Source organism: Telopea speciosissima, chromosome 7 (genome assembly GCF_018873765.1).
Source record: "Telopea speciosissima isolate NSW1024214 ecotype Mountain lineage chromosome 7, Tspe_v1, whole genome shotgun sequence".
NCBI lineage: Eukaryota > Viridiplantae > Streptophyta > Magnoliopsida > Proteales > Proteaceae > Telopea > Telopea speciosissima.
The window spans coordinates 8,573,573-8,586,956 of NC_057922.1; the positions used below are offsets into that span (position 1 = coordinate 8,573,573).

At 37.3% G+C, this 13,384-nt stretch overlaps 1 protein-coding gene across 1 annotated transcript; it reads left to right on the forward strand.

Annotated features, from left to right (window-relative positions):
* Nucleotides 1–3,668: 3,668 nt before the first annotated feature.
* On the forward strand, nt 3,669–7,701 carry LOC122668172 (disease resistance protein RPS2-like). Its single transcript, XM_043864768.1, has 3 exons — nt 3,669–4,991; nt 5,131–6,465; nt 7,609–7,701. The coding sequence occupies exons 1-3, from the start codon at nt 3,672–3,674 to the stop codon at nt 7,699–7,701; spliced, it is 2,748 nt and encodes a 915-aa protein (XP_043720703.1). The 5' UTR covers nt 3,669–3,671.
* Nucleotides 7,702–13,384: the final 5,683 nt, after the last annotated feature.

Genomic DNA, 13,384 nt, shown 5'->3' on the forward strand with positions numbered 1-13,384 from the left:
GGTTTTTGAAAAAACTCAAATCACCCACTGGTTTAGACCCCAATATGACAAATTAGTCCCTACCATTAGTTTTATGCTGTTAAGTGATGATGTCAGCCAGTTAAATAAATTTAAATTCCTAAACTACCCTTGACCGATGTTGAAGATGAAAGAAGGGTAGTATTGTAAATTTAATTATAATATTTTAGTACAAAGGTAAAATAGTCCTTTCACACCAATAACTAATAGCAGACTAATACTGTTTACTATAGAGGGGGTGATTTTAGTTTTTTCAAAAACCAAGAGATGATCTGAGTTTCGTTTGAAAACCAAGGGGTGACGTGTAATTTACCCTAATTTCTTTGAGCTCTTATGATACCTATGTTATATCTTTTCTTTTATCCCCCAAAAATTATCAAGATTCATTTGTTGAGATCAATCAATTCCAATGTATCACTCTCACTTGACAATGGATCCTTCGGTTCACCTGCTCGATATATGCAAGAAGAAGAAAATATGTGTTTGTGTGTGTAACCTTCTCCACTCTAATTGTAGAGCTTTATACATACAGGAAGAAGAAAAGGAAAAAGAAGAAGAAAATGAGGAAGATGAGGAGGAGGAGGAGGACAATTAACGACGACGAAGAACAGCTCTACGTTATTCAATAACAAGTAATTGTTGTATTTCCCTTAAATCATGTACTCCATCATTCTGTTTTCATATGCATAACTTATAATTCTCTTGTGAAATTTATGTAATTAGCAGAAAAATAATTGTATTCTTACACTACAGAGAAGCCATTTGCCAAGGATTTTTTTTTTCTTCCTGTCTATAGAAGCATCTTCATTTATATATACTGACTGATTCAATTCTGTCTTTTGCATCATTTTTGTAACTTGGCAATCGTTGAGCAGGGCAAAGGTAAAGAGGGAGGAGTCCTCGTACAGAATTGTGGTGATGAGAAAGATAAAATTTTGATGATAGGTAATATTTGTTCTCTTTAATTTGCTTCAGTTATTCCCTAATTTGTGAAGCTTCAAAAATCACCTCTTAAATGTGGGAAGTTTCCGGTCCGGTTGTGAAGTTTGATTTCCTAATATTGAGGAAAAGTTATTCAAAGAAGGAAGAGACTGCTGTGATTATTTTAGGTTCTCTTGCTCCTGATGAGGCCTTGTGGTTTTACAATGGCTTCCAGAGGACTAAATTGTATTATGATAAGAATTTAATGGTAACTACTACTGATCTTTACTCTGTTTTATGAACATGCTTTGAAAAGATGTTATTCAATTGCTTAGATCAAGTGGATTGCATACCTGGAACAGGGCAGTGTGTGGTGGTGGCAATTATGGAGGGTTAGGACTTAGAAATCTAGAAGAAGATGGAGAAGTGGGGATCGGTTGATGAAAGGAAGAAGAAAAAGTGAAAAAATAGAAGATTGAGAAGGGAGCTACGACCATGGTTGTCTCAAGCTTCTTCTTGTCTTTTGTTTTCTTTGTGTTTTTGAAAACCCTGGTTGTCTCAACAAGAAAATTATCGCCCCCGGTACTGGGGGCGTTGCTGTGCGCATTGTGCGGTGCAACAGCGGCCATGTATGCATAGTGGGCCCCACCTTATGCACATGGCCGCTACTGCACCGCACGATGCGCACTCTGGGGACGATAAAGATCTGTCTCAACACGAGGACCTTCACCGTTGGTTGAATGACGAAGAAGAAGAAAAGATCTAGGTTGGGTTTGGTTAGTGAACCAAAACCGGGAGGGTTTTTTGATCAGTTTTGGTTTTCCCTTGGTTTTCTATTAATTTTGAAATAAATAACCTACAATCCGCAAACAATCTAAATCCTAAAACGAATCTGTGTCCAAATCATGATTTAAGTAATCGGCATTGGATCAGTTGTGTTAGTATCAATAGAGATCGATTCTGAATCCCATCCGATACCGTATTAGTGTAATGGTACAGATCGTGGCTAAAATCATTCAAAAAAAAAAACTGTTTTTTTTTTTTTTTATAAAAGAAAAATGGGGATAAGATCATTTGATACTGACCCATCCATAACAGTAACAGTACTAGTACCAATTGCTAAAACCATGGTCCAAACATATTTGCGATGTTTTTTTATTCGTATAAAACAAAAGAACCCTAAAAGCAATCTTATGGAAAATATTACCGAATGCACTCATTTATACATAGCGTATGTTAACGTTCTGTCCATCTTTCTTCTCACTCTTGTGAAATGATATATTTGCCCCTCATTATTGGAAGAAAGAAATGGAACCAGGGACTCACTGGCGTACGCTAAGAGCTGGACATGGAGCTCAATTCCTTTTCTTATTTAATGAGTTTTGGTTATTTTAGTGGGGGAAATGGTGCCGCACATTGTAAAAACCCTCGATGCTAAGTAGCTTTATAGTTATTCTAAACGAATGGTATTGGTGTGTTCGGTAAAGGTTATCATACAATCATTCCCACGTAGTGCATTACAAAGTCTAAAAAGCAAACAACCGCTATCTCTGTTGGCTGGAGCCATTGAGAATACGTTTTTTGAAATTAGAATTTCTTAATTAGGTAATAAAGCATTTAATTTATCGGTAATCATATGATTAAACGAAATCTGATTCTGGTATAAACATATCTCACCATTGACTATAGCCAGTAGGGATGTCAATACCCAACCCGAATCGATAAAATCGGTCCGAACGAGCCCGGACCACATCGGACCGATCTCTTATTGGTTTGGGAACAATTTGTGGATCCAGAGAACAATTGGTTTTGGTTCGGTTTGGGTTAGCCCGATGGTGCACCGATGACCCGAACCGTTAGGCCCGAACATAAATCTAACCGATCCAACCCGATAAAATGCTGAGACAAATAAATTTTATGGATGTTCTCTCATCCTATATGCGATCATGGTTTAATACTTTAATGCCAGGAAACTTGCTTCTATAATAATTACTATAGAGCATCCATTGTACTAGTTTGCTTTATTCTTTTATGGTTTAATATTGAGCCAACCCCTGTAAGAACTTGTGTTTAAATTCATTTACTAGTTAGATATGAATTGGGAATCTCTATATTGTTGCATTTGGAATATAATAATACTAACTGGACCTTACTAGTTAATTAGTTATATAAAATCGGTATCGAATCGAATCCAAATCGATATCAACCCATTATCATAAACTGAAATCGATACGAAACCAAACCCGCACCGAAATTGAAATCAAACATTTATTAATGGTTCAGTTTCGATTTCTATAAAAGTCACACCAAAATCAAAAAACCCAAACCAAAACCGGACCGAACCGACCCATTGACACCCCTAAATTGTCTAAAGGGTAGAGAGTTTTACAGACCGGTGGTTTCACATTTAAGAGCTAAATAATGTTTGTGGGTCCGCCTACCACTTGCTTCACACAAGTCACTGGACCACTTCTCTCAGCTTTTATAAAGATGAGGAATTCTTTAAGCTTATCTACACTTGGTGTCATTCAATTGGTATGTAATCTAATATAGGATAAGATAAGATACGACCAATTAGATTCCCTCTAAATTAAATCAACTACTTTTGCCTTTGGCGTTTCATTTGTGTTTCGATATCGCAATCCGCAACGCTCGATAAGTTCTTGCCTCCTGCAATCTGCAAAAGGACCAAGAATCTCTCTCTTTCTTACTCTTTACCTTGCTTGCGAATTATGGATATCGTAAGCTCCGCACTGGGATGTTGTACCCCATATGTAGTCGATCCTATCGCAGCTAAGTTTCGGGTATTACGAAACCTAAGGGAGAACATTGAAGAACTAGGAAAGACAACAGGGAAGTTGGATGCCAGGAGAAGGGACGAACGACGAAAACTTGAAGTAGCAATGAACCAGGAAGGAGTAGTAGCATCAGCAGAGGCAGATCTATGGTTCAGTCAAGTCGATGATGCTCTATCCAACGCCAACAACCTACGAATTGAGTACCAGCAAAGAAGAGGCTCATGTCCTAACTGCTTCTGCTGGTCAAGCTATGAGCCGAGCAAAAGAGTGTTGAAGGTCAAGCAAGATGTTGACAAGTTGTATGGAGAAGACCCAAGATCTGGTTGGACTGTGGCTCCACCCCGGCCGATAGGGAGGAATATGAATATTGTTTCTATCGAGGGACAAACAGCGACAAAGAAATTAAAGGGTGAGATCATCGATGCTGTGATCGATGATAGGTGCGTTGTTGTTGGGTTGTACGGTATGGGAGGTATAGGCAAAACTACAATCTTACGACACGTCCATGCGCATTTTAGAAAGACCAATCACTTTGAATCCGTGATATTCACTACTGTCTCTTTCGCACCAAATTTTGATGAAATACGAAAACAGATTGCTGAATGCTTTGGTTTGAAAAATTGGCAAGATGACAATGATCTAAAAGACAAATTGTCTCGTCAAACAAGGAAGTATATGTTGATGTTAGATGACATATGGGAGCCAGTTGATCTTGAAGAAATTTACATTCCTATGCCAAAGAAGGGGAGCGGCTGCAAAATATTAACTGCATCTCGATCAAAAGCAGTGGTTACAAGGTTTGTGACTCGCTTTGAAACAAAAGATGTTTTACGATTGATTCGAGTGAACAAACTCCAACCAGACGAAGCATGGAATCTTTTTGTTAAAAAAACTGGTGAGGACATTACCTCCCGACCAGCAATAGAACCCCTTGCCAAGGAGGTTCTTAAAAAATGTGATGGATTGCCGTTAGCCATCATTGTTATTGGTGGTACAATGTCAACTAGGGAAACAGAGGGAGAATGGAAAGACGCTATTCGTGAATTGGGGCAGACATCCTCAAATCTTGAAGGTATGGAAGAAGTTTTCTCAATTCTCATGTATAGTTTTGAAAAATTAGAACAAATCGAACAATCCCTCTTCCTGTATTGCTGTCTATTTCCCGAGGATTACTTTATTAGAAAAGATGAATTAGTTGATTTTGTTATTTGTGAAGAAACTCTATCCGAGTTACATCGACTAGAAGAGATGAAAAAATAAACTAGATGTTTTGGTTGGAAAACTTCAAAATTCATCCATGCTTGAGGACGGCATGTACCCTAATACAGTTAAAATGCATGATGTAATGCATGAATTAGGTATTTGGATCACATCTCCTACTACATCGAATTAGTGCCACCCCAAGTTCATTGCAAAGGCTAGTGATGGAATAATTGAGGCACCTGATACCTCAGAATGGCACAAAGCAACTAAGATTTCATTGATGAAGAATTATCTGATGGAATCATTACCTCAATTGCTAGATCAATGTCCACGACGGCACACATTGGTCCTTTCACATATTTATCATATCGAGTACATACCCCAAGTGCACTTCCTTGACCACATGCCTGTACTTCGGATACTAGATTTGAGCAATTGTCTAATGCTAAAAACTTTGCCATCTTCAATATCCCATCTTGTCAATCTCCGTGTGTTGCGATTACGTGGTTGTATGGAACTACAAAATTTACCCCCTGAAATTGGAATGTTGGTTCAACTCATACTGTTAGACTTGTTTGACTGCTACAACTTAAGAGAACTACCAGTGCAGATGAACAGGTTGAACAATTTAAGGAGTCTGGACATCGAGTACACTACAATGCTCAAGAGGATACCACGTACGGTGTTATCTGTATTGGATAAACTAGAGGAGTTGAACACTATCGATAGCGGGTTAAAATGGTCCACCAATGGCGTAGAGGAATTGTCCCAATTGACTCGCTTGACAAATATCAGCACTGGAATAAGGAAAACGAGTGTTCTCCGTGGGTTTAAGCCAGTATTAGCTCATTCTAAATGCATCCGTAAATTACACCTGCAGAATTGTACTATCGATCCTTCAATTTTGTCGGATCTACTAGATTTGAATGGAATTTTGAAATTCATGTCATGTGAGGGTTTGACAAGTGTTCCAACCCATGCCGTTGAAAGCCTAGAAGTACGAGATTGTCCAGATCTCAGGACATTACTGATTGTAGAGAAAGTGGAAAGGAATGCAGCATTTGAAACCTTAAAATATTTAAAACTTGATCGATTAGATCAATTGGAGACAATATGTTGTGGGGTTCCAAAGCCTGGGTGCTTTTCTAATCTGGAACAAATACTAATAAAGGCATGTCCCAATCTGAAGGTGCTTTTCACTAAGGGTGTAACACGGCTGCTACAAAAGCTGAAGTGGTTAAAGGTGTATCGATGTCCTCAATTGGTGAAGATAGTATCAGATGAGGAGGACGACGACTTGGAAATCAATGCATTTCCAAGTTTAAAGGAAATGCATTTATGTGAGCTACCAGAATTGACAGCCATTTGCGATCTGGATTTGAATTGGCCATCTCTCACTGGAGTGCATGTTTATCTTTGTCCTAAGTTGAGGAGACCCCCGTTTGGAGTCCAACATGCAAATATATCGTTGAATGATGAAATCAGCGGCGAGGTGACAGACTCATATCTTCGCCTACTGAGATTGGTATGTGTAAATATATCCAATAGCTCTTAATTTCTTTCTTTTCTAGCGTCCCCTCTTCCTTTTGAGAATCTTAGATTAATAATCATTAACTATTCAAAAATGCTTTAATGATTTTTCATTTTTTTTTTTTAATTTATCAAAGCGGTAAGGAAATATATGATTTAACCTAAATAATATTTGCTCCCAACCATTATTAGTTGTGCATTGTAATGCATAAAGTTTAATTTACTTTGATAAATGTTGATAATTTTCTTAAATACTGGCTTTGTTTATCCATTTTTTTAGTAATATATAGAATTTAAATACTATGGGGGTTTTGGGGGGGGGGGGAGATGAGTGAAGAGAATGCATTGATTTAGTTTGTTATGCTGATCCTTTTGTTTAATTTATGTTTTCCTTGATAATATATTTTTCCCATTTAAAATCATACTTTTTTTTTAAAGTCTTTATTCTTTAAATGAATCTCACCTTGATTCCATTGCTTGGTTTACAATGTGTTTAGATTATATTTGTTTTAATGGAAAAAAAAATAAAATTTAATATCAACTCTTATTTATTAGATTTACTTGAATTCCGTTGTATTTGCCCATTTTAGATTGCATATAACAATGAATCATATTAAGAATGATTTTGAGTGAGGAAAAGATCTCACCTACATCATGGGATTGGTGTCTTCCATGGGTGGCAATTATATAGAAGTTGAATAAATTTATGTAATTTTGTAGGCCTTAGTAGTTTTTATATAAGTGCTCACATTATTCTAATTGGTCATTGATAATTTAACGTTCTTGAAATAGAGACCAGTTCTTTTGCACGTACCAACAAGTGAACGTACATGTGAGAACCAACCATCTTTCCTATTTTTTCCATTTACAATGGGAGGTGGAGTTTTTATGGAAACAAAATTAAAATGTGATTGGCTCTGAGATGTACGTTCACCTATTGATACGTGTAGATGATCCATTCTCCTTGAAATATACACCCATTTTAGATTAGTTCTTTGCCCCCAAAAATTTCTTTAATGAATCTAGTCTTTCCTCAACTAGGTTTCAAAGCCTTTCAACTTTGTCTCTCTCATATTTTCATTTAGTATATGTAAACCCCAGTCTTCTCCTTTATAATTGTAGAGTTCTATATATGCAGGAGGAAAGAAGAGAAGAACAAGAAAAGCAGAGAAAGGATGAAGATGATAATGATGATGAAGAAGAAGAAGAAGAAGAGCTAATTTCATCCTGAGTGCGAAGACTAGGTATGTTTCTTCATATCCTCAACAATATGGAAGGTTTTTTTCCCCCTTTCTTTCTTGGTACTAAAGTTTAATGCTTGTAGTGGATGAATTCTATCTTGGAAAAAATATTGTGCTTGTAGTGGATGAATTCTATCTTGGAAAAATTATTGTGTACCAGGTGGATAACTCTCTTTACTAGTTACTACTTAGTTACATATTGTCTATTCCTTTCAAACCAGATTACTTAAAACTGTATCATCCAATAAGTTAAATGTGGTTATTGATTTGTGAAAGAGAATTTCTTGATTCTTCTTTTCTATTCCGGTCCGGTTCAATCTCCATTCTTCTGTCCAGGTGATGCTGTCTATCAGAAGGGATGGTGAAGGTATGGACCTCATCTCCTCAAGCTGCTAGAGCTTTGTATAGGGTCGAGCCATGGCATTCCATTCCCCCTAGGAGCTGCATTGACTGGCCATGTCTTGGAGAAGACTGCAAGCTTCAGCTTTGCAAAGGCTGGACCAAAGCAGAGTTTGTTCCTTGGAAACAGGGCATCGTGCTTGCTGAGTTCTTGGCCTCTGGAGAATGGTTCCTGGAAAGGACCCTATCAGACGCACAAGTACTAAAGAGAGATAGACCTGATGGTTAGAACGGAGGAAAAGGTCTAAAAGATCTTTAGCCCCTACAGGTATGGAAAATGGTGTTGATCTGTTACCTGAAGGTGTGGTTAAAGTGTTTGAAGTGCATGGGGTGGATCTAATTTGATACAAACATTGATTAACAAGGCTTTTACAATTGTAGACAAAACAAGGATTTAAGCCCATTTTATGTCATATCTTTGGTAAAAATACCGAGTCTTAAACTCGTTGAATGTGTCATGACTTTGATAAAAATATCGAGTTTTATTTGACTCAGATGATTTATGACCTAGTCGCGTTGTTTTTACCCAGACTTAGTCTACACAATTTAAATTTTTATTCAAAATGTTTGAATGTCTCTTAAATTATTAACGTAACAAGGGTTTGTTATTTATCCAGGACACCTTGGCATCTTTTTCTTTCATGCAATATTTCCAAACATATATGGGTTGCTGGACCCTTGGGGGTTAGAACTGAATTTTTACAAGCCGATTCCATCTTTCATCTTTGTACATCTATCCATACCCAACCCCTTGGCAGCAATTTGACTGTAAATATTTCTTCTCCTGTTTGCAATAACCTGCTACTTCATTTGGAACGAGAGGAATAGATGTTGGATTAATCAAGCCTCTCCAAACCCTTTGACAATACTACATAATATTAATAAATGGATTTAGGACCATCAACTCTTTTCATCAACCTTGTCTGATGTCACTCCTAGTCCATCACCTGTTTACCTCAGTAAAATCGACCTAACTCGTTCACTCCCACTTGACTCCCTAACTATTATTTGTGATGTTAGTTTTCGGGCAGAAACTAAAGAAGTAGGTTGGGCTGCCATGCTGTTTCGCAATAATTCATTCATTTGTGCATACTTTGATTTTGGTTATACAGGAATAGCACAAGAGGCAGAAACTCAAGGGTTGCTACTCAGGCTGCAACACATAGGAGAGTCCCTAGATGCATCTCTCAACATCTGAACTGACTGCGAGGAACTGGTTCATTGGCTGCACCCTCCAACAAGACAATGGCCGTGGGAGATTTTCACCATCCTACGGGATATTCGACATATTTTGGGAAACTTTCGTACCTTTTGCTATCTAAAAAAGACAGATCTATTGTGTATCTAGCACATAAGCTGGCAAATCAAGCAAGATGTACTAAAATTGCTGTCTGTATTTCATATTTTAATTATAACTTAATCTAATTAGTTTTCTTCTTATCAAAAAAAAAAAAGAAAAAAAAAGACACCCACTGCCCTCTTAAACTACAATTAGGGATGTTGTTAGAAATAAAAACAAAAAAGCTTTGAAGTAAATTTTACAACAAAGAGTTAAAACGTAATTGAACAATCCATCTTCTCCAAAATCATCTACCCAATCTTTCTCCATTTTTTGGGATAAGATTCTTGATTATTTTAATGAGGAAATAGGTTATGTGACCACCCATTTTCTTTCCAAAAAAAAAAAAAAAAACCATTCTACTCATTCGCTCTCCTAGCCCCTCCCCGGCTCCCATCTTTCGCCAGAATAAGTAGAGACGGGCGTTGAAAGAAACTCTTGCCCATTTTAGTGAGTTGGTGTTTGATAAAGGTTAACATCCTACTTTGCTCTCACCTATTTTCGTTTTTTTATTTTTATTTTAATAATTTTAAATAAATCTTCTTAATTACACAATAAAGTAATTATAATTGGATATTGCCAATTGAAGCATATAAAGTTAATTTATCGGGTAATAATGAATAAATATAATCTGTTAGTGATAGAAATATAGCTCACTATTGATTAGAGAGTAGAGAGTAGAGAGTAGAGAGTAGAGAGTAGAGAGTCACAGATCGGTGGTTTCTCAGGTGGAACTAAATACTGTTTATGGGCCCGACCACCACTTGCTTCAGACAAATCACTGGACCACCATCTCTCTGCTTTTATTGAGATGAGGAATTTTGTAAGCTTATTTACAGGTGGTGTCATTTAATTGATATATAATCTAGGATAGGATAAGATAAGATATGACCAATTAGGTTCCTCTAATTTTTTTCCTAAATATTGCGGAGTTACGAAAGTCATAATACATTTTTTAAAACAGCAGCTAGTGCTCTAGAGTGCTATCTATTGGCATACCAAATAACTGTAGCACCCCTTTGTCTTTCTAGGGGTGTGATGGTCATTTTGTATACCTCTTATATTGCATCCGTCTAGATAAATCCCCCCTAAAAGAAAATATGAGGGATATAAATGGAAGAGTTTGGTTCATCTGCAAGTATCAACAGGTGAACATACGTGTGAGAGCCAATCATATTTTAATTTTATTTTCATAAAAACCCTTCTTCCCCTTATAAATGGTTAGAATAGGATAGATGATCGGTGGTAGGCTCTCACATATACGTTCACTTGTTGGTACATGCAGATGATCCATTCTCTAGTTTGAAAGCCAGATTGCCCATCATGGTACCTCTCTGGATGAGAATGAATCATTGTACGGACCAATAGATGAACCTACATGTGAGAGTCAATCACATTTTAATTTTATTTTTATAAATACCCCTCTTTCCCTCGTAAATGACAATAATGGGACAGGTGACTGGTCCTGACATATACATTGGTGGTACCTCTTTGGATCACCACGCGTCGCAACAACCCAGGTCCTTGAACGAAGACCTCATCCGGAATCTTTATTTTCGCGAGACTCTTCATCTCTCTCTCTCTCTCTCTATATATATATATTCTATATATTGGTGCGTGTGAGTCATTGATATCGTAAGGCTATTTTGATCCAACGAAGAAAACTAGAAAGAAGCACAGAAGCAAAAGGATTTGAAGCATCAGCAGAGAGCGCTGGTTCAGAAGTCGATAATGTTGTCTTCAACTCGAACAACCTACGAACTGAGTACGAGCAAAAAGAATAGCTCCATGTCGAAATTGTTGATTAAAAATAGGGTCGAAGATGTTGAAGAAAGAGGAAGCTGGAAACAACAACACATGAATTGATGCATGAGATCAGCGATGAGGGTGGTCGACGAGAGATATGGTGCAGCTGACACAGTGGTGAAAATCACAGATTCGAAATTTGGTCAGCCGTACAAAATCTGTGATTTTCACTACTGAATCAGCCGCAACAAATTTCTCTAGGGTTACGAAAATAAGTTGTTCCAAGATGAAAACGATGTGAAAGAAAGTTGTCTCTGGCTTTTAAAGGAAAGCGTATGTTGATTCAGAGAACATGAGACAAGATTAAGTGTCTTTACAAATTACAAACTTCCATGTGAGTTCACTACTTCTTCCTCCCTCATCTATGATAAATGAATGCCAAAACTATCCCAGTATTACGGATAATGGATCTATGAGCTTTATTTTCAAAACCCTAGGTAAAATCTGGAGGAGTACACCTGAATTTGGTCCACCGACGGATGATCTGTAGGGTCTTTTTCTAGTTTATACTAGTGATGTTCCTTTTGCTTTAGTTAGACGTTGTACCTTTATCACTGTTATTTTGAAGAACTTAAAATGCTTAAAGCAAATCTTTTTTTTTTTTTTTTCCTTTCCTTCCAGCTATGAGGTAAGTGATGAAGATAAGCGATAAGATGGCTTAGGTTGGTTCAAACACAGTGAGTCACTAATTAGAGCTTTGTATCAGGTTCGTATTGTTGAGGTTTTCCGTTAGTAAGTGCATCCAAAGTTGTGATCAACGAAGCAGAACGGTGGCTACAAAGTTTGTGATCCCCTTTGCAGGAAGAGATTATGTTCAATCAATTCTGAGTGAACAAACAACCACAAGATTCAGTATGGAATCTTTTTGTTGAAAATGTTGGTGTTGCTAAAAAAAATTAGCTCACAAACTTTTTCCACAAAAAGATTCCACGCCATTGTTGGTAGTGGTGGCACAACTCAACACACAGAAAAAAAAAAAGGAAGAATGGAAAGGGGCAATCAGCTTCAAATCTTAAAGGTATGGAAAAAAAGTATTTTCAATAAATGACAACAAACCGAGCAATCTCTCTTCCTTTAGTGTTGTTTATTGGAGTCCATCAGGTTTGTTGATTGAAAATTATTCTAAATTTCCTGACCTATTTTGGTGAAATATGTACTTTCTATTTTCTGTTCCTGGCTGTTTCTCGCAGTCCAAACACTGGATGAACCTGAGATTTTAGGCATGAAATCAGCCTAATAGGACTTTCCTTCGAATGTAATATCAGGCCTTAGATGGAGAACACAAAATTTATGATTCTACCCAAGCTCTTTGAGGAGAAAGGGCCACGTCTTGAGGAATTCATCCCCAACTATCATGAATTGGCAGAGTACTTGTATAGGCTGAAATTGGACGTGCACCACACCAAGCTTACCCCTTGACTTACTAAAACTTGAGGACGACTTTTTCAAGCTGGGGAGAGCTGATTCAGTTCAGTCTTGAGAGATGTGACAAAACAGGGCCTGCGTATGGCTGCTTATTTGTGTAGAGTTCCTAAACTCTATTGTTTTTTAGTTGTTTAGGACATTTTGTTTTAGGGAGTTAATAATTTTCATTATTGCTTAGTAGTAAAGGATCTCTCACTATATCAGAGAGTTTCCTATTTGGTTGTAATGATCACAGCCTATAAATTAAGAGAGGACAGCAGCCTCCAAAGATTTTTGGTGCTGGAAGAATGTTCTCCTTAGTGAGTTTGGCCGCTGTGGTAACTCTGTTGCTGCGTCTTGTGGCGAAGCTTTTCCCACATCTCCATTATTTTCTTCAAGTTCCAGCCCTAGTTCCAGTGTATGCGTGGGAGACTAATGTAACTTTTTCTGAACTTCATCCTAGTTGGTTTGATTATACACTTATTATTCTTGGTCAATACGCATCTCTATTCTGCCCAGTTTTTATATCAGTTTCAGAAGAAAAGCTCTTTCTGATCTCAGATTTTTCGGTCATCAGTACCAGTCAATCCAGTCATTGGATTGGGCTGGATTTTTTATATTATCTTCCTTTCCTCCTGTTCGACATTCAACTATAAATTTGATTCCATCAGGTTTGCTGATCGAAATTTTGGATGATTCCAGACACCCACTGTAAACATTTGCAA